Here is a 26,840-nt window from a genome sequence, read left to right on the forward strand (position 1 = left end):
CCTCAAACACAAATTATTATAATCAAGAACTATTTTAGTTTGCTCCTTAAACATATTATTATAATCCACGAACTATTATAACCTACATACTATAATAACCATGGACTATAATAACTGACTTAATCTCCAAAAAATTTCTTCGTGCTCCAAAACATTTCTTAGTTCTTATGGCTTGATAAAACCTCATAAATATTCCCTATAGTTTGATAAAATAATCAAAAAATAGTCCCTACTATTATGATAAGAAAATCAAACTATAGAAACTAAATTATACTTATAAACTATGTGGACCAAATTTGGAGTTTAACATTTTTAGGTTATATTTACATTAATAATATTTTGTTGCTTATCTTTTATGTTCCACAAAATTTGTTACGAAAAGATTAAAGTATCGAATAATCTCTTATACTAACGTTCAATCTATAAAAATGTAGAAATATTGATAAAAATATTTATGAGTCGACGTAGTGCTTAGCTATAAATCAGGGATTTGACATTTGAGTAGCATGTTGTACCCACCTTCCTCACTTCATACGAGACTAAAACGTGTAATAGCTTGCTTTCACCATTAATTGATCGTTAATACTGAAAATGATCAATCACCTCATCATAATTAGATCACTTTCACTTAAAAGCTTTTACATCAAATTCTTTTTGCGTTATTCATACACAACTCTTTGAAAATTATCACACGGATTTTCCATATATCTTTCAAATAGACCAAACAAGTGGCTGACAAACGGTTTTTGTTTATATATATATATGTTTGTATAGATGACCCAATACTAAATGGGTAAAGGTGAAATAATCTAATCCTAGAAATCAACTGAAAGTAACTTTTTGTGTTTGGAGCGCTCAAGTTCGACAGCCTAGAACTTCTTCTCACAATTGTGGCTTCTCACTCATCACAAAACATTCGGATCCCTAACACGATAAAAAATGTGCATCATAATTTTTTGTAAAATTCGCATGTTGGTCATTTGCGATTGCGGGTGGCCAATCACTGCAAAATTACAGTGAAGTTTAGTCGCGGTTTTAATGTCAATCGCAATTTCTAACAAACCTATTCTTTAGAGTCCTCAGTTATAATTTTGTGATTGTGGAACCCACCAATAACCATTTTTTAAGGTGATTATACACAACATTCAAACATGCATACTGATAACTATAAACATTACCGTATTCTATGAAACAACAGATCTCACCACACACAACGAATGTAAGAAAAATATGATTCAACAATAGAAAAATATAAGCAAAAAGTTAGTTTTCATTAGTTCTTAGAATAGATCAGTCTGTATTACCATATTTAAGATTAGGTCATCCATACAAAAATCTCATTTTCTCTTCTAAGCCACAAAGATTTCTAACTACGAGTGTGATATTGAGTAAAATCATTCAAACGAAAAATTACTTTCTTTCACCAAATAAAAATTACAACTCCACGATACAAGAAATATATGCCATAAACTAGAAGAACAAAGTTCTTTCACCAGATATGCTAATTATTTGCATCTTCCATTTCAAGCAATTGGCATGCATTTCGCATAGTTGGTCTTGATTGAGGATCTTTGTGGGAGCAAGAAATTGCTATATTCATTATCAAAGTCAAGTCACTAATTGTTTTTTGATCTTTAGGAAGACCAAGACGAGAGTCTAAGATGTCGTTGAGTTCAACCTCGTAATCAGATATCGAATGCAACGATAGAATCAGGTCTCCAGGATGCTTTCCCATCAAAACTTCAAACGCCACGACACCAAAACTATAGACGTCACATTTTTCAGTCGCCACCATTGTATATGCAAGCTCTGTCACATAAAATAAAAACTTTATGAATTAGATATGTAAGTTTTTTGATCAATTGGTGATTTAAGAAGATATAAATACAGAATCTAAAAGTTCAAACTGCAAAAACATATAAAAGATAAGGATTTCGAATCTTCACCTGGGGCAACGTAGCCATGAGTGCCTGCAACCGTCGTCCAACGCATGTTTGGTTTCAAGAACCTCGCCGTGCCAAAGTCTGCAAGATGTGCTTCAAACTCGGAGTCCAACAGGACATTGTTGGCTGTTACATCTCGATGTACAATCGAAGGCTTACGATCATGATGAAGATAAGATAGTGCTTGTGCAATACCTTTTACGACATCGAGCCGCTTCGACCACTCGAACGCCTTCGCTTCCTTTTCGATGCTCAACACATGAGCTAAACTTCCTCTTTCAATATAATCATAAACTAGAAACGTATGAACTCCTTTAGAACAGAATCCATACAACCTAACAATGTTCCTATGCCTTACTTCAGTCAAAGCAGCAACTTCATTCTCAAAACTCTTCTGATTCTTCAACCCCATTTCATCATCCCAAGAATAAAGCTTCTTCACTGCAAATACCTCACCTCCAGGCATTTCCACTTTGTAAACTTTTCCTGATCCTCCTTCCCCAATGCAGTACTCGTCGTCGAACTCATTCGTCGCTTCAATTATGTCGGAATACACAATTCTACCATTGAAGTACCAAATGTTTGAAAACACTTTCTGATCCCTCACTGTTGCCATATTGCCTTCTGGATCTTGACTTGTTTTCTTTCTTAAGATACAAAAAACAACTCCAAATATTACAACAGATACTAAAAATGCTCCCACTAAAGATGGTACAAGAATCTTCACAAGCTTGTTCTTGCTACTTTCTTCTTCATCTTGTGTATCCACAAAACTAGTGCAATGTGGGAGACCATTCATATTTCCACATAATCCTCTGTTGTTACTGAAAGACTCCAATTTAGCCGTTTTAAAGATGCCTTCACTAGGAAGAGGACCTTCTAAATTGTTATTAGAAAGATTTATAGAAACCAAACTCACCATTTTGCCTAAAGAATCTGGTATAGATCCAGAGAGATTGTTATGAGACAAGTTTAAATTCTCCAAACTTAGAAGATTCCCCAAAAGAGAAGGAATTTCTCCACTTAATGAATTATGACTTAGATCTAGCAAATCTTGCAAGTTTACAAGACTTCCTATTTGAAATGGGATCGAACCATTCAATTGGTTCATATTCAAACTTAAATATTGTAGCTTCACATTGTTACCTATTTCTGAAGGAATTGTTCCACTCAACATATTCATGGAGAGATCCAAATGTGCTAAATCTTCAATGCTTCCAAGCTCGACAGGGATCGATCCAGAAAGTCGATTGTTTTGTAGTCCAAGTACCGATAGTTTCGACAAATTCCCGATACTTTTCGGTATCGGTCCAGAGAGATTATTCGAAGAGAGTTCGAGTTCCACCAAATTCTCCAACAGAGTGATCTCATTTGGGATTTCACCATTCACATTGTTTCCTGTGATCCTCAGAAGGGTTAAGTTTTTGCACTGTCCCCATCGAGGAGAAAGGTTTCCATCAAACTGATTGTTGCTTAAGTCGATATAATTAAGCTCGGGATACACTCCGAAATCTCGGTCCAACGATCCAGTAATGTTGTTACTTTGAATCAAAACACGGTATAAACTAGGACAATTCTTCAAGCTCATGGGGATTGGACCAGAAAAACTGTTGAACGCAGCTGAAAAGTTAACGAGTTTTCCTCCTTTACAAACATTAGGAGGTAAAGTACCAATGAAATTGTTTTCAGCAAGATGAAGAACAGTTAAGGAAGACATATTCCCTAAATTTTGAGGTACTTCACCAGATAAATCGTTAATGAACAAACGCAAATCAGTCAAGTTCTTCAAATTTGCAATGCTTTGAGGAATCTCTCCAGAAAAATGATTATCATTGAGACGAAGAATGTTTAAATTACTCAAATTCCCTATAGATTGAGGAATTGGACCAGAAAATTGGCTTCTATCAAAAGCTATCAAATTCAAGGACTTGATATTCCCAATTTCTTCAGGTACTCTCCCTTGAAGCAGGGTATCCTGAAGCAAGAAATTCCTCAAACTCCTCAACCCAGTTCTCGAATTCCCAGACCCATCTGGAAAAAGACGAGGATCTAAAGACCCAGTAATGAAATTACGAGAAACATCAAGTTCATAAACCTCAGTGAGATTCGCAAGAGAAAGAGGCAGAGTACTATTGAGATTGTTAGTGGAAAGATCAAGAAACTGAAGCTTTGAAAGAACTCCAATGGAAGGGGGAATTACACCAGAGAGATTATTGATTTTGAGATCGAGACGAAGGAGATTTGGGAAGGAAGAGAAGTTCAAGTGATCGAGAGTACCTATTAAACCAGTGTTGTCGAGTTTAATTTCAATGACACTGCTCTGATTGTTGCACGAGATGCCACGCCATTGACATGGATTTGAAACAGAGGAGCTTGAGTTTGAAGAGATGACCCATGAATCGAGAAGCGATTGTTTTGGGAGACTGTCTTTCCATTTCAGAAGAGCTTCGGTTTCTGTGGCTATGGCGGTAATGGGTTCAATGGAGAGAAGGAGAAAGAAGGCAAGGAAAAAAGGGAAAGCGAATGAAACAGAGTAATGTCGTCGTTGTTGGCGGTGAGTAGCCATTGTTGTGAGTTTTTGAATTGGGAATTCTGAAAAGATAAGGGGAAGATATAGAAGGAAGAACAGGGTTGGTTGATTTTGGTCAAAGATTTTGCTTTCAAGTCTGTAATGTGAAAACAGAGGGAAAAGAAAGTGTACAGATTTGGAAGAAAGGAAAACGAACGACCGAACCTGTTGTAACATTTTGAAGTCTGTCCGTCATCTTTTTTTTAGAAATATTGATGTTAGCCAATATATTTGGAAATATTCATAGGAATCAAGATTATGATGGAAAGAAATTATTAATTAAGTTAATGAATGAACAATTCATTTACTTTAAACAGAAATCATCTAAATACAATCCATTCCACCATTTTATTTTTTTTAATTGATAGTTCAATCTCTCGTATCTCCAATTATTTAAAAAATAAAATCTCTGAGTTATTAAAAAAATAAATAGTTAGTAGTCGAATTGTTGTCAATTGCTCTTTTAAAGAAATCTGCTGAGTTATATTGTTTGATAAATAATGTTCAATTGTTTTGAATAAAATTTACGGCTAATAATAGACACACTACCAAAATTTGTATGATTTTTTCTTATAATTTATATTTTTAAATATGTATTTAAAATATATGTTTTTTCTAAAAGAATTTAAAATATATGTTATACCATATATGTGCTGTCAACTTTGATTTATATTTTGTTTGCTTTGTTTTATATTATTTCTTTAAGTATAAGATTATTTGTTAAATATGTGAGAAATGTATGCATTATTTAAAATATATATATATATATATGATATTTGTTAAATTAAAAATTCGAAGCATTGAATTAATCGATTTGAAAACTTTATAACCAAAAATAATATTGAAAATTTAAAATTGGTCAGAAAGTAACTGCAGATTCTATTAGAATCTATTTTCAAAAGTTAATATCAAATAGATTTTAAAAACAACCAATCTTATCCAACACAGAAAGTAATTAAGATTTTTACCTAATCACTTTTAATGCTCTCACAATTAATCCCAAGCATTGCCTTAACTTAATACGTCAAAAGTTTAAATTCTTGTCCTCTACATGTTGAACTATAATAATAAATATTGATAAATATATTTATGAAAAATTTTCACAAATAGAAAAAATGTCAAACCATTTATAAAAATAATAAAAAGAAACACGGACAGACACAGGTAGACTTTTATCAGCGTCTATCACATAGTAGAATAATAGAATTTTATCAAATTCTATCACTAACAAACATTGATAGATTTCTATCAAGCTCTATAAAAAAAGATTAAATTTTACTATTTTATGTAAATAATTTCCCTTACTTTTCTACTTTTAAAAATCTATATATATATATATATATATATTCTATACCAAAAATAAAAAATCAAGTATTCAGGTAATTACATGATTTTGTGTTCATATAAAGCCTTTGGTGATATATTTGTCACGATCGAATTTTATCAATTTAGTTTTGACCAATGTGCATTTCCATTTTACTAGAACAAAATTCTTCACTATTAATTAAAAACTTCGAATTTATCTATGTTAAATCACCATTCTTTTAATCATATTTCGTAAATAAGTAATTGTTTTTTAATGAGGTGTTTACATAAAGAATTTTTGTTACACAATTTGAACATTTTAAATATAATCATTAAAAAAACAATGACAGTTTCACATGGAAAGTACAATAGCAAGAACAGCTATTTTAGAAAAATAATTTCCAAGTTGACAATAAATAATATATATGTGACCTTTGAATGTGTGACTGAAGTGATAACTACTCTTTGTTAATGGTTTTCTAAGAGACAGAGAAATAAATTAAAAGTTTAATTAATTTCAACAAATAACAGTTTTAGAAAAGACATTTATTCAATAATATAATTAACTTTTTATGTTTTGTTTTTTTAGCGATATAAATCCACGTTCTAGATTGATATTATTATTATAAAAAAAATGATATATTAATGGATATATATATTTTTTATGGGGTGATGAACTCAACTGCCCGACGGATAGGACCAACTTTCTTCATTATTATTACATAAGTTGACTTTGACAAAATGGTTGGACGTGAATATAATTTGATTAATAAATCATTTTTTTTGGGTCCAAGTTCATAAGAACAAATTTAACGAAATCTTTCGAAAGTTAAAGTGGTCCAATTTGATTTATAAATTAGCTATAAAATATTCAATTATAAGGATTGTTGATGCCAACTTTTGGTTGAAGAAAAATGTATCTGACCTTAACATGACAAGAACGATAAATTTGTAACTTGGAGAAGAGAGGATCTGATAAAACAAAGACAAATGACTTTAATGTCTAAGTCAGTTAAAGAATGATAGAATAGAGAAGAAATCAGAAGTTTAGGTTTATTTCATATAGAACAATAATAATGTATCTATAAGGGATTTGACCGTAAATTTATGTTAATCCTACTAAGATTAGAATATAAAATTTTTTTAATCCTAAACATGATAGATCTTATCTTATTTTATGTTATGGTATCTTGATTTTTGGCTGTGTGCAACTAAAATTCATCCATAACACAAACGTTGAAAATTTAATAAGAAAAAAAAAAAACCACACATATATATAAATGGTGTTGAATGTTTGCAAGTGGGTTGATAATTGACTTTCATAAAGAGACAAGTTGGATACTTTGGCAATAATGTGAAATGAATTCCCAAGTCCGAGTTATAGAAAAGTTCTAATTGATACAACTCATTTCGATTTTTTTTTAATATTTTCTTCCAATGCGTTAAATGATTTTCCAAATGACCACAATTTTAGGGTAAATTGTGTTTTGAGTTTTTCATCAAATAAGAATGCATGATATAAGAATAATTTGAAATCGATAACTAGGATCTGACATTTAAAAGATGAAGCGATCTCATAATTTTTATTAGATACATGAAATTATAATTATAGAGACACCATTTTGAGAAAAAACATTGAAATATTAAAAAAAAAACACAGAAACCTCATAATATTCATGAAGATATATCAGAAGAGTTATTTCTGTCATTGACTAATTAGTTTTGAGATGAGATCATATGTTAATTAAATATGGTATAATAGTGTGAAACTCACATGTTCATATTCAATAAATAAAAAAATCCTTCAAAAGACATCTCTATTATAAGAGAGCATGTTGCAAAAAAATAATATAATCATAATGAGGGGCAAGTGTGCCTTTTTTTATATAATTTATTTGAAAATATATAAGAAAAAATGGCTTAATATTACAAGTTTCATTATCTTTCTTCTATATTTATATTATAGAAAAAGGTTGTTTCACTTCCTATTTACCAAATTTAATCGGTTAAATTATAAATCTTGTCTAGAAGAAGTTTTGATTGTTGTATACTAATTGATTCATAAACCATAAAAGTGACTAAACACACAACTTCACAACGCTTATCAAATGCTTAGTACATTAGAATTATTATGTTATAGGGTAAGGAGAAAGAAATTTGAGGTAGAGAATGAAAATCAAAATTGTATATAAAATTATGAAATTAAATAAAATTAAAATAAACATGTGTATATAATGAAAAATAATTAAATGATTTTTCTACGTATTAACATTTTACTTATTTTAAAAATATTTTATTTTTAAAAAATTCAAGTAAATCAAACTAACTCAATTCAAATGTTTCGTGATTGGGGTGGGGTTAAAATCATTATTTAGTAAGAATTGTTTGGATCGAAGAAATTTACAACTCTAACAATTGGATTGCTCAGCTCAACCCACAAACAGTCTTGCGTATTGACTTACAAGGTTTACATTCCATCCGTACATCACCTATTACACTTTTGTTATTGGGTAAATAATGGATAAATATATACACTTGGCATCTTACATTTGATTTGCATTTTTCTATCTCCCAAGTTTCTTTCATAAGAGTTTATTCTTATTTGCATATGATAATACTTTTTTTTTTTCGACTCGAACATGTGAAGTAAGGATTCAAATTTTTTGTCTTGTGGGAGTATTAATACTTTAACTTTCAAGTAATAATCAACTTTGTTTCCGAACCACTTCTTGATATATAAAAACAAAATGTTTAATCACAAAAGTCAGACTCACTATTTTCTTATTCTTCTTTTAGAATTTGTTTGGTTGTCTAGTCAATATGCTTAGAAAAATTGTATTGGTGTGTGTACACATTCATATTTGGTCTATATACATATCAACCAACTTGCATAAATAGATTCCAAAAAACAAAACAAAAAACAACTTGCATAACTCCAAATCTTACCCCATAGGTGAATAAGGTAATAAAACAAATATTAAAAATATATCTAAAAAGGATATTTAGGCTCACGAATATCAAACTTGTCTAATTAGAAGCTAAGAAATTTAAAATATGCCAAAGTAAGCTCATATTATAAGTAATTGACATGACCTTTCTCTCTAGAGATCAAAGATTCGATCCCCATCCTTATAATTATTGTGCTAAAAAATGAAATTCAACATATTACATACATATTTGGTACTTGAATTCACACTTATTCTTCTGCATATTAGTTATATCGTACAAACTTGACAACTCTAATTAATAACATAAACTGATCATACTTGTGATTTTTTTTCTTAATTGTACTTCTGATTATAACTTTTAGGGATTAAGCTTGTATGTAAATTGGAATTAACATATTATGAACCTATATTTGGATATGTATTTGCTTCTTTTAAGGAATAAGCTTATTCATGTATCTTAGGTACATAAATTCATCCTGCATAATTCAAAATCACAAAAATTTTCAAACAATTATTATTTTTTTCAACCCAAACATACCATTTTCAGCCCTTTGAGAAAGTCTAAAAACCCTGCGGATATTAAGAAGGTGTTCCAAGTGCTATCACTAAATAAGTCTTTATGTATCTACTTATAATTAAAAAATTTGTGTTAATCCTCGGTGATGCAAACAAAGTCTTATATTGGTGATAAAAAGATCATGAATATATAAGTGACGATTGGTCACGTGGAATTCGTTGCCCCATTCTAGACCAAATAATTTCAAACTATTTCCACTAAAAATATAGTGTTAGCATGAGTCGGACATAGGGAACCTTTGAATTCTCGATTAAATAGTTTATAGTTCGAGGTAACCAGAAGGAGAGGTGTTGAAGTTGATTTGATCGCAATAAAATGTAAATAGCATAAAATAAAGACACAAATTAAAGATTTGAGAAATTATATAAGAAAGCTTAGCGTGGGTTGTAATGGTTTTCCCTATTCAAAATATTTGAACATTGATTCTCATTACCGAAAATAAATAATTGCTTTCACCTAACCAACTTAATTAGAAAGGCTGATTAAATTGCCCTAATCAATTAATTATCCAAATCGAATTGATGAAAAGCACACAAGTTCCAATTTGTCCTAATTGCATTAAGCCCTAGGGAACCGTTAGGTGGAATATTTAAGTTTCAAGTGCCTAATTAAACATTTGTTTGATTCAATCCTAGGTTGGTTAGATCAATACTAATCTTAATCGATTTAATCGATTCGCAAACCAACTTAACCTATTGCTTCTTAAGGATCAACATACAATCAATTGTCACGAGTCATATGTTAATTCAAAGCGATAACCATAAAATTCATAAATATATAATAATATGATCATACTCTCATAAAAATAGAATTGAACCTAGCAATACAATATAGATTTCAGTTAAAAAAACTTACAAATACATGAAAATAGGAAAAAAAAAATCCTAAAACCCAAGTTAGAGAATGATTACCTTAGCCTATAATCGATATGCCGAACAATGGGGGTAGAGTTTGGAAACATATACTGACGAAGAGAAGAAAACTAGAGAGAAAACGTGCAAGAACCTACTGGTATCAGCAGATCCTTGCCTTAGGCAGCTAAAGTTTGTATTTAAAAATCATGATAGTGCTATGACGCTCTTTAAAAAGGGTGCCTTGGGCCTACAGTGCAGTGTCATAGCATAAGGGGCAATGTTGCGGCATTGCCGACATACGCGCATGTCTACATACTTCAGAGCATTGCGTCACTCTAACGTAGCACCATGACTGTAAGCCTTAAACTCTTTTTAATTTTCTCAAGTTAAAGTTAAATTTAAAAATTTTAAATTTGGGAATTAAACCATTTAGATTGGAAATTGGTGTGGTCAAGGCTGGAACTTGAAGGAGAATTTTAGGTCTAAGTGCTAGTATGGAATTAAAGAGGGGAATTTGTTCAGGCTATAATGATCTCGAGTTTCAGACTATTGCTGATCTGTGCCTAACCATGTGGGCAACGTCACACATGATTGCACATCCTTGACGCCTAGTGTCACGGTCATGCTTGTCCAGAACGTGTTGTCCATGGCCGCATGACCGCTTCCACCTCTTTTTACTATGCTTTCATTCTATTTCTTTTTGCTAGGTAGTTAGGTTTATATATACTTTTCTTAGTGAGTGACCGCTCGCCCATTTCCATATACAAAGGTAGCGGATGTGTTTTGTTCAAAATGCACTATATGGGGATAAGACTAACCATCACTTCCCCATACCCGAAATAGTATATTATAAAACTGTTTTTGTTGCTTATTTCTTTCTAGCCTACTACAATCTTTCTCTTCTCTATTCTTACAATCAAATTGTTTGCGAAAACCTTTTCTCCAAACCTGTTTTCTAAAACTGTTTTCTCTAAAATTGGGGTGAAGATTGCAAGAGGTACTCAGTGTGCTGATGCGTGTTGTTATGCGATGAAATAATGGGAAAGAATGCATTGGTGGAAAATGCGTTGTGTATGCAAGTTTTCTCAGTAAGATCCAAGTATAAATCTTATTGAGTTACTTGGTAAGCCCAGGGTCAAACTCGGGGATTAAGGAAAATAATATGCAATGGTAATTTTTAGATCACTTTGCGGTAACAAATAAATCAAGGGGTTGGTTGGTTTGTTGTTTACAGTATAAAATGTATGCGACAGAGTTGAGGAAAGAGTTAATATTACGAAAGATGCGATGAGTATGCGGGGAAACGGGTTGAGAAGGGGTTTAGCTAACACTTCCTAGGATTGCGTTCATGTTATGCGATCATGCTACATACATACAACAGTAAATCATCTCTCAATGCAAATGCTATAGCTTCTAGTTTTCGAATGCATGCGATATATGCGATGATGTCTATAGGACTTACATCTAAGCTCTATTCTTGTTTATGCGATGGAAAATGACACACACATATACAAGGCGACTGTATACTATCATAACCTATCTCTAGAGTGCATGCGATGCATGTTGGCAAACAGAGCTTATCTCTAAGTCCCTCTCTCTTGCTTATGCAGATCTAATCTTGCTCTCTCGAGTCTAGATTGTAACCTAGCTCTCTCAAGTCTTAGGTTCTTTCTTTAGACTCTCTCTTGAGTAGTTCTAAAGGGTGTTGGACGCAACATAAGACAAGATGATTGCATGCAATGAAGATCCTAGGTCATGTTAGCTAAATACTTCTCAACCCATTCGATAGTTTTAGCTACTCATGCGTATCTTAAAGAGAGTGAAAAGATGTAGAAAAGCAAGTTCTATTATATATATATATATAATCGAAGTACAGAATAAAAATACGGAACAAGAATAAAGAGTCTGGTAGCAATTTCTTGCTTCCCAAGGCTTTTACACTATTCTTCTTTACTCTGCTTAACAGATATTCTTGCTCTCGCAAGAGTCGACCCTCTCTCCATTTTTTCACGCTCCCTGACACTCTCTCGAGCTGACCAGGACGATCTTCCGACATCTTTTCCCTTCTCTTGCTTCCGCCTTCTAAGTATAAGAAAACTAAGAACGAGGCTAACTATCGTCTATATGGTGAACTCTAAAAACTAGGCAAACTCCTTCAACGAAGGTGGCCTTCAGTATTTATAGAGCTTCAGGGTGAAAAGCTTCTTCTCTCTTATGATTGCACTGATGGGATGACATTAATTCTCTGTCTGATGCGCCAAATAATTGTCACCGAAAAGTTGAGTGTACTTCCTACAGTATGTCGTTAACGACTTGTCAAATTAATTTGGAATCGACCGTCATCAGCTTTTTGTCCCATCGTGATTTATTAAGTTTTCACCTAGATGCACCCACCTTGATGCGTCGGCTCTATGCGGCCACTTTCTTGAGCAGATTTTCGCGAGCGCAAATGATCGCATAGCCTTGCGGCCGCAATATCTTAATGCGCTTGGACGTTAATATCTTCGGATCACATTTCCGCCTTTCGTCAATGCATTTTTTGCACAAAATACATAATTAGCTATTTTAATGTGATGGGCGCATGCGATCGCAATGTTGTGAACTTAATGCTTTTGGACGCAATATTGTATATTTTTACCATCGCAATCCTGCATTGTTTTACAACTTTGTGCTGTAATAACGTGCATTTCTGCCCATTATCATGTGCCATCGGCATTCCGTATTCGAATTGACTGACTTGTTCATGATTGGGAACAAGTACCACACAATTGCTAAGTGAAGCTTCGAAAAGTGCGATTGTGACACCTAGCACGCCTCACTCGTAGCCCATTCAGCGTTCATCAAGCCACTCGACGCCTAACCAGTAGGAAGTGTCCAACGTCCGCAAGCCCTGCTTACGTGTGTGATCGACACATAGCCTAAGTGTGCGCCTAGTGTCAGGATGCACGAGCTTCCATCCATCCATCCATCTACCCTCGTGCACACGCTTAATGCCTGCGTGCGTGAGTGGCCACCAATTAGTTTAACCGTGTGCATGCACAGAACCCGTACCTTGCTTTTCCGCGCACGCCACCTATCCGTCAGCCTATCTAGTGGCTCGCCTTGGTCATTTTACATTATGGTGAGCTATTTTGAGTCCAAGGGTTACTTGGATTTTTAATCCTAAAATGATTTAAGTATGGATTCTAAGGAGAAATTGGAACCACGCCCAAGATTATACCTATTTATAGGTTATTCTAAATAAACGAGAGATGGTTTGTTCTTCGATCTAAAAGAAAACAAAGTATTTGTATCGACAAATGCTACTTTCTTAGAAGAAAACCACATTAGAGAACATAAGTCACGGAGCCAAATCGTATTAAGTGAAATTTCCAAAGACATTACTGAAACTTCAACAAGAGTTATTTATGAGGCGAGCACTTCAACAAGAGTTATTGATGTTGTTTCATTTAGTCAAACACATCCTTCTCAAGTGTTGAGAGAGCCGACATAGTAGGAGGATTGTAACCCAACCTACTCGCTATTTGGGTAAAACTCAAACCGTCATATTAGATGATAAGGTTGAGGATCCTTCGTCTTACAAGAAGGCAATGGTTGATGTTGACAAAAATGAATGAATCAAGGTCATGGTTCAAGAAATGGAGTCTATGCACTCCAATTCTATCTAGGAACTTGTAGAGCAACTTGATGGAGTTAAACCCATAGATTGTAAATGGATCTATAAGAGGAAACTGGGTGTAGATGGAAAGATGCAAACCTTTAAGGCTAGACTAGTAGTAAAGGGTTATACCCAGGTCGAGAGAGTGGACTATGAAGAAACATTCTCACCTGTTGCTATGATTAAGTCTATCCAAATTTTCTTATCTATTACCACATATTATGACTATAAGATATGGCAAATGGATGTCAAGACTACCTTTTTGAATGATAATCTTGACAAAACCATCTACATGACCTAACCAAAGGGATTCACTAAAGAAGGTCAAGAGAAAGATGTTTGCAAGCTTAATCGATCCATTTATGGATTGAACAAGCATCTCGATCTCAGAATATAAGGTTTGATGCTACAGTCAAATTTTATGGCTTTGATCAAAATGTTGATGAGTTTTGTGTTTACAAGAAGATAATCAACAATTCAGTAGCTTTTCTTGTATTGTATGTGGATGATATCCTATTCATTGGAAATGGTATAGGTTACCTGACTACCATTAAAGAATGGCTAGCTGCTCAATTCCAAATGAAAGAATTAGGTGAAGCACAATTTGTTCTAGGGATCCAAATTATAAGGGATCGAAAGAACAACTCACTAGGCTTGTCTTAGACATCCTATATTGACAAAGTGCTTGTCAGATATTCGATGTAAAATTCCAAGAAGGATTTGTTACCTTTCAGGCATGGAATTATCTTGTCTAAGGAACAATGTCCTAGGACACCTCAAGAGGTTAAGGAGATGAGACAGATTCCTTATGTATCTACAGTGGGTAGCCTTATGTATGCCATGTTGTGTACTAGACCTGACATCTGCCATGCAGTGGGAGTAGTCAGTAGATATCAATCCAATTCACGATTGGATCACTGGACAACAATTAAAGCTATTCTCAAGTATCTTAGGAGAACGAGAAACTATATGCTTGTGTATGGGCTAAGGATTTGATCCTTACAAGATACACTGACTCTGATTTTCAGACTGACAAGGATTCAAGGAAATTCAATCTTCACAATAAATGGAGGAGCTTTAGTATGGTGCAACATTAAGCAGGTTGTATTGCAGATTCCATCATGTTGGCTGAGTATGTAGCTGCCTGTGAAGCTACTAAAGAAGCCATTTGGCTCATAAAATTTCTCACAGATTTGGAAGTTGTTCCAAATATGTACTTGACCATTACACTTTATTATGATAACAATGGTGCTAAGGCTTTTGGTACTAAGTTGCATTTTAGCACAAAATTTCATCTGCAGACGGATGGACAGTCAGAGTGAATGATCCAAACTTTGGAAGACATTTTAAGGGCATATGTATTACAGTTTAAAAGTAGTTAGGATACACATTTGTTGTTAATAGAGTTCGCTTATAATAATAGTTACCATTTAAGTATTGGGATGACCCCATACGAGGCATTGTACAGAAGACCGTGTAGAACTCACGTCTGTTAGAATGACGTTGAAGAAAGGAAACTAGTAAAGCCAAAGTTAGTACAAATGACCTCGGACAATGTTAAGTTGATAAGAGAAAATCTGAGGATAGCTCGGGATAGATAGAAGAGCTATGCAAACAAGTGAAGAAGAGAGTTGGAGTTTGGGAGCGGGGACCGAGTATTCCTGAGGTTATCCCTGTGGAAAGGAATATTTAGGTTTGGCAAGAAAGAAAAGTTGAGCCCAAGATACATAGGACAATTTGAAATAGTTGAACGAGTCGGGCTAGAAGCTTACAGACTAGCCTTACCTGCAGAGTTGTTGAGGATACATGATGTTTTCCATGTATCGTTATTGAGGAAGTATATGTCGAACCCCTCGCATATTTTACAAGCTCAACCAGTGCAACTGAAGGAAGATTTATCTTATGAGGAAGAGCCAGTATAAATTCTTGATAGGAAAGAACAAGAGTTGAGAAATATGACAATACCATTAGTAAAGGTATTATGGAGAAACCATGAAGTGGAGGGAGATACGTATGAGACGAAGGAGCAAATAAAGAGTAGATATCCCCACTTATTTGCATTATAAAACTCGAGGCATATTTGGGGAGGTAACTTGTACCCTCCTAACCCTATTATACTAAGTAATGGAGTGTTGAATTTTCTTAAGTATTAAAGATGTGCTGAGCTAGGCTATGCGTTGAGGAGTTGTTAAGTTTGGTGTTAAGCTTAAATGTCTAAGTTAAACTCAAAAGGAAGCTACTGACATTAACCAAGGTACTTGTTGATGTCACAGGGAAAACATCGATAGGGGAAGCTTACCACCCATTGAGGAAGTAATTTAAGACAGTGAATGACATGTTTTAAATGCTTTTTATTTCATCATATAAGCTTAATAAATGCTTTACTTAAGAGTTTCCCGAGCATGCTATCATTGATTTTTAATATGAATTTTGAAGTATTTTTTCCCTAGCTTGCAAAGTTAAGTTTAAACTGAGGTATGATGAGTTTTAAATGAAGTTTCTTAAGCATACTTGAGTTTTAATGCTTGGGAGAATGTCTTACAAAGCATTCATTGAATTGAGTTAATTCTCATGATTTATATACTTATGATAAATGTGCTATTAGAATGCTAGATGTTCTAAGGCTGAATGCCATAAATGCAAATAAGGTGTTATGATATTCTAATGAGGAAACCTGATATTGAAGGTATGAAGGTATCTAGGTCCTCTGATACCTAAGATATGAAAATATCCAGAGCTTAACCATGTGCATGTAGGTACTGTATTATCGACATCGACTATATTGAGATTACCATGAATTCAACGTTGAGTGATTGAGCAAAAGAGCTCTCCCTCAACTAAGGCTAGAGGATGATGGTTTCCAAATGAAGTGAATGTTATTCGATGTTTTCAAGGTTCTATAGTACTTTCTAAAGATGATATACTTTGTTGTTTTAGAGTTAGTGAACCTTGAGTTTTATTAAATTGATGCCTGAGGATGATTATGCTTACCTAAGATGTATACTAAAAATATGTTTTAAAAGTCACTTAATGGGCATTTAGCTCACTCTTTCCATTGTTTTCATTTCTTCCCCAGGTAGTAGTCCACACACTAGGGCCTAGCTGATCTGCCAGTCTGCTCCTTAAAGACCTAGACTTCTAGAGGAACTGGAACATAAAAAGCTTAAGTGGATAAGCTTGTCTTGTTTTAGTAAACTTTTATATGCATATTAGGGATAAGGGTAGCTTGAGATGGGTTCCATTGTAATGTTAACCGTTTTGGCATGTACATATAGCTTGTGCTTCTACATTGGTTACATATGTCATTGAGGAATGTTTAGTTGATTGCATGCTTATAAAATGTTTACAAAGGGTACAAGACTTCAGAGTGCAGGTTGCTAAGGTTGAGATGGGTAGTGGATGTCTTAAGAGGGTTGACATATATTGTCTTCACATCTCCTTCTAGGTTAACTAAGTAATCTTGGTAGAGGTGTAATAAGTTGGTATTAAAGCACAAGATTTTTGGATTAGACTCATGCATTAGATTAGGAAGCATGTAATGTCCCTAATATATGCACATTATTATGTGAAGGATGCCTACAAGAAGTGGCAGAATGAGAAAGCAGACGGCGGATGGGGATCGTGACCCTACTAGAGATCTCATAGTTCGAAGGGATCGAGACTCTGTTAGAAATCCTATTAGAAACTCTGAGGGGGGTTGAGATTGTGATACTAACAGAGACCTAGTAGTACAGGAGACTACATCCGAGGGTGAGTCTAGTACCCCTCAAGATAGAGTTGATCCTTAGATGGAGGACAGAGTGTTTGACAGGATTGCACAGTAGTAAGCAGTAAGTGTAGGATCTGTACAGGAAGATCTAGAGAAAAAGTATGGTATAAAAAGACTAAAGGCACTAGGTGCCATAACATTTGAAGGATTAGCAAATCCGACAGATGCTAAGGTATGGCTTGAGTTGATTGAGAAATATTTTGATGTGATGAGATTTCTCGAAGACCAAAAGGTCAGACTAGTTGTGTTCCTACTCCATAAAGGGCCAAAGAAGTGGTGGAAGATTCTAGATTCTAGAAGGAACATATTTCAGGCGATGACTTGGGGCAAGTTTAGAAAGGCATTTGAGGATAAGTACTACCCTAGTTCGTTAGGAGAAGTAAAGAGAAACAAGTTCCTGAAACTAGTACATGGCTCAATGATAGTAGCTAAATACGAGAAGAAATTTACTGAGTTATCTCAGTATGCACTCCCTATTATTGCTGAAGAGAAGGACTGATACAAGAGATTTGAAGACGGTTTGAGGAAGGAGATTTGCATTCTAGTAACTTCCATTACTAACTGGGCAGACATTTCCCAGTTAGTTGAAACAACCATGTAAGTTGAAATGAGTTTAGCATAAGAAGAACAGGTACAAAAAGATCGAGAAGAGCAATGGAAATTCACTCCTGATGTATCAGGGAGTAAGAGCTTCAAGCCCCACTCTAGTGGTCAAGCGGTGTCTAGAGGTAGTGGAGCTAGAAACCAGCAAAGATAGAACTGGAGGAGATCCAGATAGCCAGCTGGTTCAGCTAGAGGATCTCAATCAGGACATGCTAGTGAGTCTACTGCTAATTCTGCCAGGAAACCCCCGTGTTCGAGCTGTGGTGAGAACCATTTAGGGCCATGTTATGTGTTGGTGCTGACAATCAACATGCATAAGAAATTAGGATCTTAAGCACTTTAACTACATTAATTTTAGTAATTAAGCATGCATGTTTATGAACATAAAAGTAGGGTTTCAGAAACAAATACCTTTGAAGAATTTCTTCAATACAGAAGTTCCTTAGCTCGAATCTACTCTCCAATGTTTGTAGACCACCACTTTAGCTTCCCTACTATTCTTTAGGCCCTTAGATTGTTTTGTGGGATTCAAAATGAGTTCTAATTTTTTAGGGAACTCATGAAGATTAGAGAGAGTTTTTATTTGTCTTAGAGATGAAGAATGCCTTCTTCATCATAAAGTCAATTGCATGCCTCATTTCTTAGCCAAAAATTGATCCTTTTATTCAAGACAACCATGCAATATCTTTTTACATAAACAAACACTAATATGAGTCAAGTGGGAAAAATCCACTCAACCCTTATTTTCCCATTTTCAATTGATATTTTTCAAAAATAAATTTAATTTGAAATTATTTCAAATTAAAATTAAATGAAATCTAATTTTATCAAATATTAATTCAATGATTAACATTTGAATAAAGTATTTTAATTTTAAGTAAAATTAATTCCATAAGCAAACTAAAATTAATTCTTAATAATTAATTAAACAAATTAATTAATGAAATTAATTTAATATAACACCTATTGCAAAAATAAATCCTATTCATGTAATTAATATTTAAAACATATTTAAATATTCTCCAACTCTTCAATTTCGTTTAATTCGATAATTAAACGTTTAATTATTTCACACATAATTAATAATTCCCTTAAATCAAATTTTAACGTTTCAAACTCTCCCATCACGCTATTCTAAGGTTTAATCCATTTGTGAACTAGTAAGGAGACCTAATGGACCTTCAGATCATGAGCTTCAACAATTCGAGATTAATTGGCTAAACTTTTTTAACAGAATTAATCAACATTCGTTAATTACTGGGTCACTCCACTAAAGTTCAATAGTTGCACTCTTCTCACTGTAGATATATTTCTGTCCACTTGATTTAACCATGATCAGTAAATCGACCATCACAGGTTGTTCGTATTAATATCTAGGTCAAAATTATCGTTTTACCCCCATGATACATCTTGCTTCTTATATCTCCACTAATAAGCAGTTGGTTTATGGTTCTACCAGTAGACCGAGTCCCTCTCAGTCATAGAGAGGGTGGGGCCCTTTGTTCAAGACTAGGAATAAGTAATTATGGGAACAACCTATCTACTATCCCTAAATTGGGTAGGAGTAGATTCCATCTTACAGAATTATGTCCTCAGCTATCTACCCGATCCTACCCCTAAAATGGGAGGCTTATTGAGTGGTGTTGTTGAGCCACTCTCACCTATGAAGATTAAAGGATAATCCCAAATAAATAGGAGTTCATAGTTAGCTCAAGATTAAAATCGAGTTACCTTATGTCATTAGATTAAAATAGTCGGTTTTAACCGTAAACAGTTGTTATAAAGAAAATTGACTATTTCATGGTCCGGTCTTAAGCAAATATATTTTGCGTAGGATGCCCCTATTCTCCATATGAACGATTTCGGGATCACATCGTTTGTATCAAATACAAAGCGGGCCGCATCCATAGTGTTCCCAGGATAAGGTACTCAACCATATCCTTATACTTATAGACTGTTTTGGCTATATACTCAAACTGATCCTCTTTTATGTCTCCACATAAAGTTTAACCATGGGTATGTTACTTTATTGGATTTAGGCTTTACAAGTGCAATTTACATATTTAATAATAGCTTCATTGAATAAAATTCAATAACATCTTTGTTACAAATAGAATATGTTTAATTTTATAAACGACAAGTTTTAAGACATACAACTCAACATTATGGTGGTTGAAATGTTTGTTATTAGTGTGGACAGGCTGGTCATTTCAAGAGGGAATGCCTGTAGTTAATTCAAGAGGTGTGAACTGACTAAAGAATGACCTCTCAAACAATAAATTAGCCCAGAGCAGTCAAGGCTAACAGAGAAGGCACTAGTGGAGCCAAGTAGAAAGGAGTAATCGGTTGACCTTGACAGTAAAGCAGGGTGTATGCATGAGCCATCAGGAGGCCGAGAAGGCACCAGACGTTGTGATTGGTACGGTAACTCTGTGTAACCCCCTACATATGTGTTGTTAGATCCTGAAGCTACTCATTCATTTGTTTCCAACATGTTTACATTGCATATTGACAGGATGCTAGAGTACATGCCTGATTAGTTTTTTATTTCTACTCCTATTGGCAAAATATTAGTAGTAAATGAATTTTATAGAGATTGTGAGATAATAATTGAAGGAAAAAGCATATTGATTGATTCGATCCCTTTAGAATTGCTTGAGTTTGATGTTATATTGGGCATGGACTTCCTAAGTAAATATCATGCTTCTGTTGATTGCTATAGCAAATAGGTAGTGTTTATGGAGCCTAGAGAAGTTGAGATAGTCTTTACACGTGTTCGGTCTAAAAATGATGTCGTTAGTTTCAAGCTTAGCCCTAAAAAAATAAATATTCTAAACACGTACAACAACTAATACCAATATGTAGTAATATTGGAAGCATGAGGTCGATCCACAGATAACCTTTATTAATTGGCAAAATTGAGTTTTGAAATCCAAATTGAAGGGGGGGGGGGGGTTATTTGTTTTTTAAGAAAAAAAAGTAAAAATAAAACAAGAATTGATAAGAAAATTTTGGTAATGAGATTAATGAGAGAGATTATGAAAGAAATTATGTAAGAAATTCAATGCAAAAAAGAACTTGGGGATTTATGTAGATTAACCTAATTCTATCATAGACTTAATTGATTTCATGTAATTCATTTGTTCCATAGCCTGTTAAGGTTAAGCCCTAATACCCTAATTAGCCATCAATTAACCCTAATTTAGATAATCAATGTTTCCTAAAGACATTCCACATCTAATTCCTAAATTGCATGCATTTCTCGGGTTTTCTCAACTATGACATTCTTGAAATACTATAGAGTCAATCCAAAAATTATTTAATTGAATATTCTAAACTAGTCGTACTTTCAAGAAAATAGGAAAAAGTCCAATTTTTCCTTCAAGATTTCTAGTTCTTGCAACCTAATAACAATTATGCTATAGAGTCATATAATTTTGCATACAAGAATCAATTAAATATGAGTTGTCAATTCATCTTTAAGAGATTTTATTGAAATTAAGAGCAAGATTATTCAAGAACAAACAAATTACAAGAGAAAATTGAATGGAAAGTCTCAAGAATTTATTCATCTAACATAATCCCCAAGAAAGAAAACTTACTTACTCATGATGTAGTAAAGTATTCAAGAAATCCATTGAATATTGCATGAAAATGATACAAGAATGGAAAAAAAACAAAAATCTCTCTCAAAATCGTAAAAAAATTGTCTTTTCCCATTTTCTGGAAAAATTGATTTTTAATAGTTGTAGGTCGCAGCGTTGCAACCTTGGAGTGATGTTGCCCCGACGCTCATTTGCACAAAGGCGCGCGCGCATGCGAATTTTTAATCTTCCATCAAAATCCGTAGTGTTGCAAGGCTGAAGAAAATCGTTGCAACACTGCCTTATTTCTCAGCATTCTGCCTTTCAGCATCAGGCAAGCGTTGAGCGTAGGCTTAGCATAAGTGTTGCGACACTCCGACTTTAAAATGAGGAATGTGGATTTGCTTCAACTAAGGGGTAGAAGTGTAATTTGTCATGGTTTCTTCTATTCCTTTGATTCTTTGCTCAATTTTTTCTTTCTTTGGCTATATTTTTTCCCCTTTTTTCTCCAATTTAATCAAATTTTGTTGTAATGATCTAAAATGCTCCTGAGACTATTTTACCTATAAAATTGACATAGTAAGCACACTAATAGTATAAAATTGAGGGAGTTATGTGTTGGGATTGATGCCCTAAATCTCGTAGGGTCCTGTAGTTCGTAAACTATGTATGAACAAACATTTCAGTGATTTATAATATATGACATTTTATTCACTTCTGTCTATGAAATATATGATATTTTAGTTGCATTAACCACAAACCAATAAACTAACATTCATGGTTATCGTTATAACTTAAACATGTATGTGTAGACATATAGGTGAATCATGTTTAAGTGTGTTCGACGGCTAAGTAGGTGTCGTTAATTCTACCTAGTCTGAAACAAACAATATTTATGAAACTCATACATCTACTAAAACTAGTTCGTAGTTAAAGCGGAAGTTTAAAGTCGATCCTCAAGGAAGGTTTTAATTCTAATCATTTCTTAACTAACCTTGATTATTAAAGCAATAAAACGGGGTTTTGATGAATTTGAAAAGATACTGAAAATCAAAAGATGAAAGATGAATGTAAACAAGTGAGGAATAATCTTGCTTCTAGTTCAAGTTAGACGTTCAATGCAATTCCTATCATTAAATTCTAAAAGTTAATTGATAATCGAATTATGCTCACAACTACTCACTCAACTCGATCAAGCTAGCCTCTACAAAGGCCGAAAACTAGCAATAACCTAGTCCAGAGAGCGTCCTAAACATTGATTAAGATTGGATTGGCCAAACCCTAATCAACCTACATGCTTCTACTTCTATTGGGTTCGATAGCGGCTATATAGAATAGAAAATATGCACATTAGGTTCTAGGATTCAATTGCGTTGATAAGATACCTTACTCAATTATCGAAGTTTTCTCCAAATCAAGTAATTAGTGCATCATAGGAATAGCCATCAAACACACAATTACTATTATCTCTTGTAGATCCTGGCTAGACATTCCATCGAACATATTGAAAGCAACATATTCAACAATGATTGTGACAAAACCAAGCATCTAGGCTATACATGTTCAAGATAAAGATCTTTCAACATGCATCAAGAATTAAGCATAGATTCAAGAAAGCACAAATTCAGATTGCAATTCATAAGGAAAGGAGAAAACTTAAAAGAATTGCAGGAACCCTTGAAGACTAGAATCAAGATTCAATCAAAACTTCACAAATTCATAGGCAAATCTTATGAAGAATTACAAAAGTATTGTTTACAATTCATCAAGAAAACAAAATCTAACTTAGAATGGAACAAGAATTACCAAAGGGATGAAAGAACTCGGAGAGAGATCTCAGCCTCCATAGAATTTTCTTCCTCGCCTTTGCAAAAGTGAAAGAAAATGTATTTATAGTTCGCAGGGTAGCGTCATGACGCTGGGGTAGCATTGCAACGTTAAATCGATGAAAAGCCAAGAAGTGTTAGGTTGGCGTTACAATGTTGCCTTCAATGCTTGCAACGCAAGGCACGCGCGCATTCCATCATTCTCCGGAGCGTTGTAACGTTGAGGGTAGCGTTGTGACGCTGCCCTGTCTTGCTGAAAAAGTGATGCTTCTGTCTTCTAGCATTGCGCAACGTTGTGGTAGGGTTGTGACGCTGTACTTGGATGGCATTTTTGTAATTTTGTTGTCTTTCTTCAATTGTGTTGACTTCATGACTTCTTTTTTATCCCTTTTGCCAAATTTTTATTAATTGACTCCAAATAGCTTCTGGGATCATTTTTTCTACAAAATAGATATTTAAAGCAAAAAATCAAGATAGAATTGAGGGTATAATCATAGAAAGGATAGTCTTTTACAAGACCTAAATGGTCTGTAGTATATGGAAAAGGCTGTGTACCTTATCCTGGTGACACTACGAGTATGACCCGCTTTATAGGTGTTACAAATGTTGTAAAGTGCTACAAATAATTTGATCCTGATCATTCATGTATTAGACATGCGAGTAGAAATATTCTATACAAAGGAGTTTGTATAAGATCAGACTACGAAATGTTTAGTCTTGTTATATAATGGCATTCATAACAAAAACTTTCATTTCACTAGGATGACCATAGGTAACATGACCTTAATCTTGAGTGAGTTGTGAACTCCTGCCTATGAAGGGGCGGTCCTTTGATTTGCACGGGTGAGAGTGTCTAGATTGTTGACTCAAAAAGCCTACCATTTTGGGGATTCGTCTGATTGGGGAGTTGAGAACTTAGCTACACAAGATGGAATTCACTCCTTCCCTGAAGCAGGGGTAAGTAGATAAATTGCTTCGTTAAGTGCTGATTCCGAGTCTTGAACAATGCGGCGCCACACCCTCTACTTACCCAAGAGATGTTTAGTCATAGTGGGACTATGATATATTTTTCATTAGAGGGATCAATGGTACTTAAGAAGTTAGATGTAACTATAGGGGCAAAACGGTAATTTGGTCTAGTTGTACTTACGAGCGATTCGTGAAGGGTCATCGTACTGTTGATTGGTTATATCCAATAGACATGGAAATATATCTGTAGTGCAAAGTGTGCAGCTTTCGGTCTTTAGTGGAATGCCCGATAATTAATGGATGGTGGATAATGCGATTAAAGAGTTTAATCAGTTATTCACGTACTGTTGGAGCTTCAAACTACGAGTCCATGAGGTCTCCTTGGTAGCTCAATAGATTTAAGTTGAGAATCAGTTTTTGGGTTAATTTCAAATATTCAAATTAATAAGAGGGAATTTAATTATATATGATATAATTCAATTAATTCAATTATATATGATATAATTGATATAATGTATTTGATATATTATTGATTAATTGGAGGAATAAATATTTGAATATGATTCAAATAAATTTTCTATGAATAAAATTCATAGGTATTAAATTTAATATAAATATGATTTATATTAAATGCCATAAAATAGAGAAAAAGAACTATGGTCTATATATTGTATATGATGCAATATTAAAACTATAGGTTATAAATATAATATGATAAGTTAGTTATTATATTTATTTATACTTTATTATTTTTTTGATAATTAACCCTTTTTATTTATAACCACCCTTAGTGGGTAGTTATTTAGTTTTATGGCAAAAATTGCGATAAATTAAATTTGATTTCATAATTCGAAAGAGAGACACAATTTGCGATCGAGTTACTACACGATTGTTGAGAGCCTATGCAATAGACTCGTTTCTCTAAATGATCAAGAGATTTTGCTATGCGATAGCTTTACCTTACTTGATTGTCTTACTCGTCCAACTCCAAACTTACCTCTAACCAAAATTAGCCAGAGTTCACCACTCCTGGATTCTCACATCGAGAATACCAAGCTCACCAAGTGGTAGTGTCCTCTTTTTGGTTCGAGTTCTTGTTGCTATAGTTGCTGTTCGAGGAGAGTTTGTGACTTGTTCGATGCGTTCGTGAACGAGTTTGTTCGAGGGATTAACTTGAAGAACAATTCTTCAAAGGTACAATCTCTAAATGTTTTGTTTATTTTGAGAATAGCATGTTGTAATTTAGTTTTATGCATAATCTATTCTGTTGATTGTAAACGTATGCGTTTAATCGAAATGGGATTTGGACGATCTGCTTTTGTTCAAAGGTCCTCTATAAATAGAGTTCCTTCAATTGGTATCAGAGCCAGGTTTTGTTCTGATTTCCAAATTCCATTTGCTTTATTGAATTTCGTTTACAATTTGGTGGGTTTTAAGTTTCTGCAATGTGTTTAACTGTTAAATGTATGTGGATGTTGTTGATGGATAATTTCGGGATAGTTGCCTCTTTTAATGCTTTCTGTTTACTTTTACAAAAGATAATTGTAAGGGCCCTTGCGTTTTTGGGCATCATTTCTTGCAATCGAGTATGTATTCATTTAGAGTTCTTGAGTCATTCGTGAACAAGCTTCAGATGCAAGAGTTGCAGTTCACTTCGATGGAGAAGATGAAACGGTGGTCGCATCGTGTAGCTTAAGCTAGACGATTGTTTAGATTCGGCTATGTGTTCGTGTCAAATTGTTCTACTCGATCATGTAGCATTTATTAAATGATTGCATAGCTAATGCTACGCGATCGTGTAAAGTGTTTAGTTGATCATGTTGCATTGGTTGCATGACAGCGTAGGCGATCAAGGGTAAACGATTACACGTATTTGATACTCGACGTAAGGCATGTGCGCTAAATGATCTTGTAGACTATCATACTCATCGCATAGTCAGTAGCTACATGATCACATAGTATATGATACTCGACGCTTGCTACTCGATTGTGTAAACTATCATGCTCATTGCATAGTCGTTAGCTACACGATCGCATAGCATGCGTTACTCGAAGCGCGCTGCATGATCGCGTAGACTTTCATGCTCATCACATAGTTCTAAGCTATGCAATCGCTGCTACACGATCGTTTACACTTGACACACGTTACTCGATGAATAGAAGGATTGCTACACGACCAAGTGATGAGGCTTCTAGGTGGGCGGTTCAAGACCCAGTTCACATGTTCGAATCGAT

General features: G+C 34.1%; 1 protein-coding gene across 1 annotated transcript; it reads right to left on the reverse strand.

Annotated features, from left to right (window-relative positions):
- Positions 1 to 1,384: 1,384 nt before the first annotated feature.
- Positions 1,385 to 4,679, reverse strand: LOC120075251 (MDIS1-interacting receptor like kinase 2-like). The gene is made up of 2 exons (XM_039028499.1): positions 1,947 to 4,679; positions 1,385 to 1,809 (listed from the first exon to the last, which is right to left on the reverse strand). The coding sequence occupies exons 1-2, from the start codon at positions 4,507 to 4,509 to the stop codon at positions 1,502 to 1,504; spliced, it is 2,871 nt and encodes a 956-aa protein (XP_038884427.1). The 5' UTR covers positions 4,510 to 4,679; the 3' UTR covers positions 1,385 to 1,501.
- Positions 4,680 to 26,840: the final 22,161 nt, after the last annotated feature.

Source organism: Benincasa hispida, chromosome 1 (assembly GCF_009727055.1).
Source record: "Benincasa hispida cultivar B227 chromosome 1, ASM972705v1, whole genome shotgun sequence".
Lineage (NCBI taxonomy): Eukaryota > Viridiplantae > Streptophyta > Magnoliopsida > Cucurbitales > Cucurbitaceae > Benincasa > Benincasa hispida.

Bases quoted from the DNA above. Each gene is read 5' to 3' on its own strand.
- LOC120075251 (XM_039028499.1), bottom strand. From the start codon at position 4,509: ATGGCTACTCACCGCCAACAACGACGACATTACTCTGTTTCATTCGCT. The intron at 1,810-1,946 runs GTGAAGATTCGA...TTTATGTGACAG, and splicing joins TCATGGCTACGTTGCCCCAG to AGCTTGCATATACAATGGTG.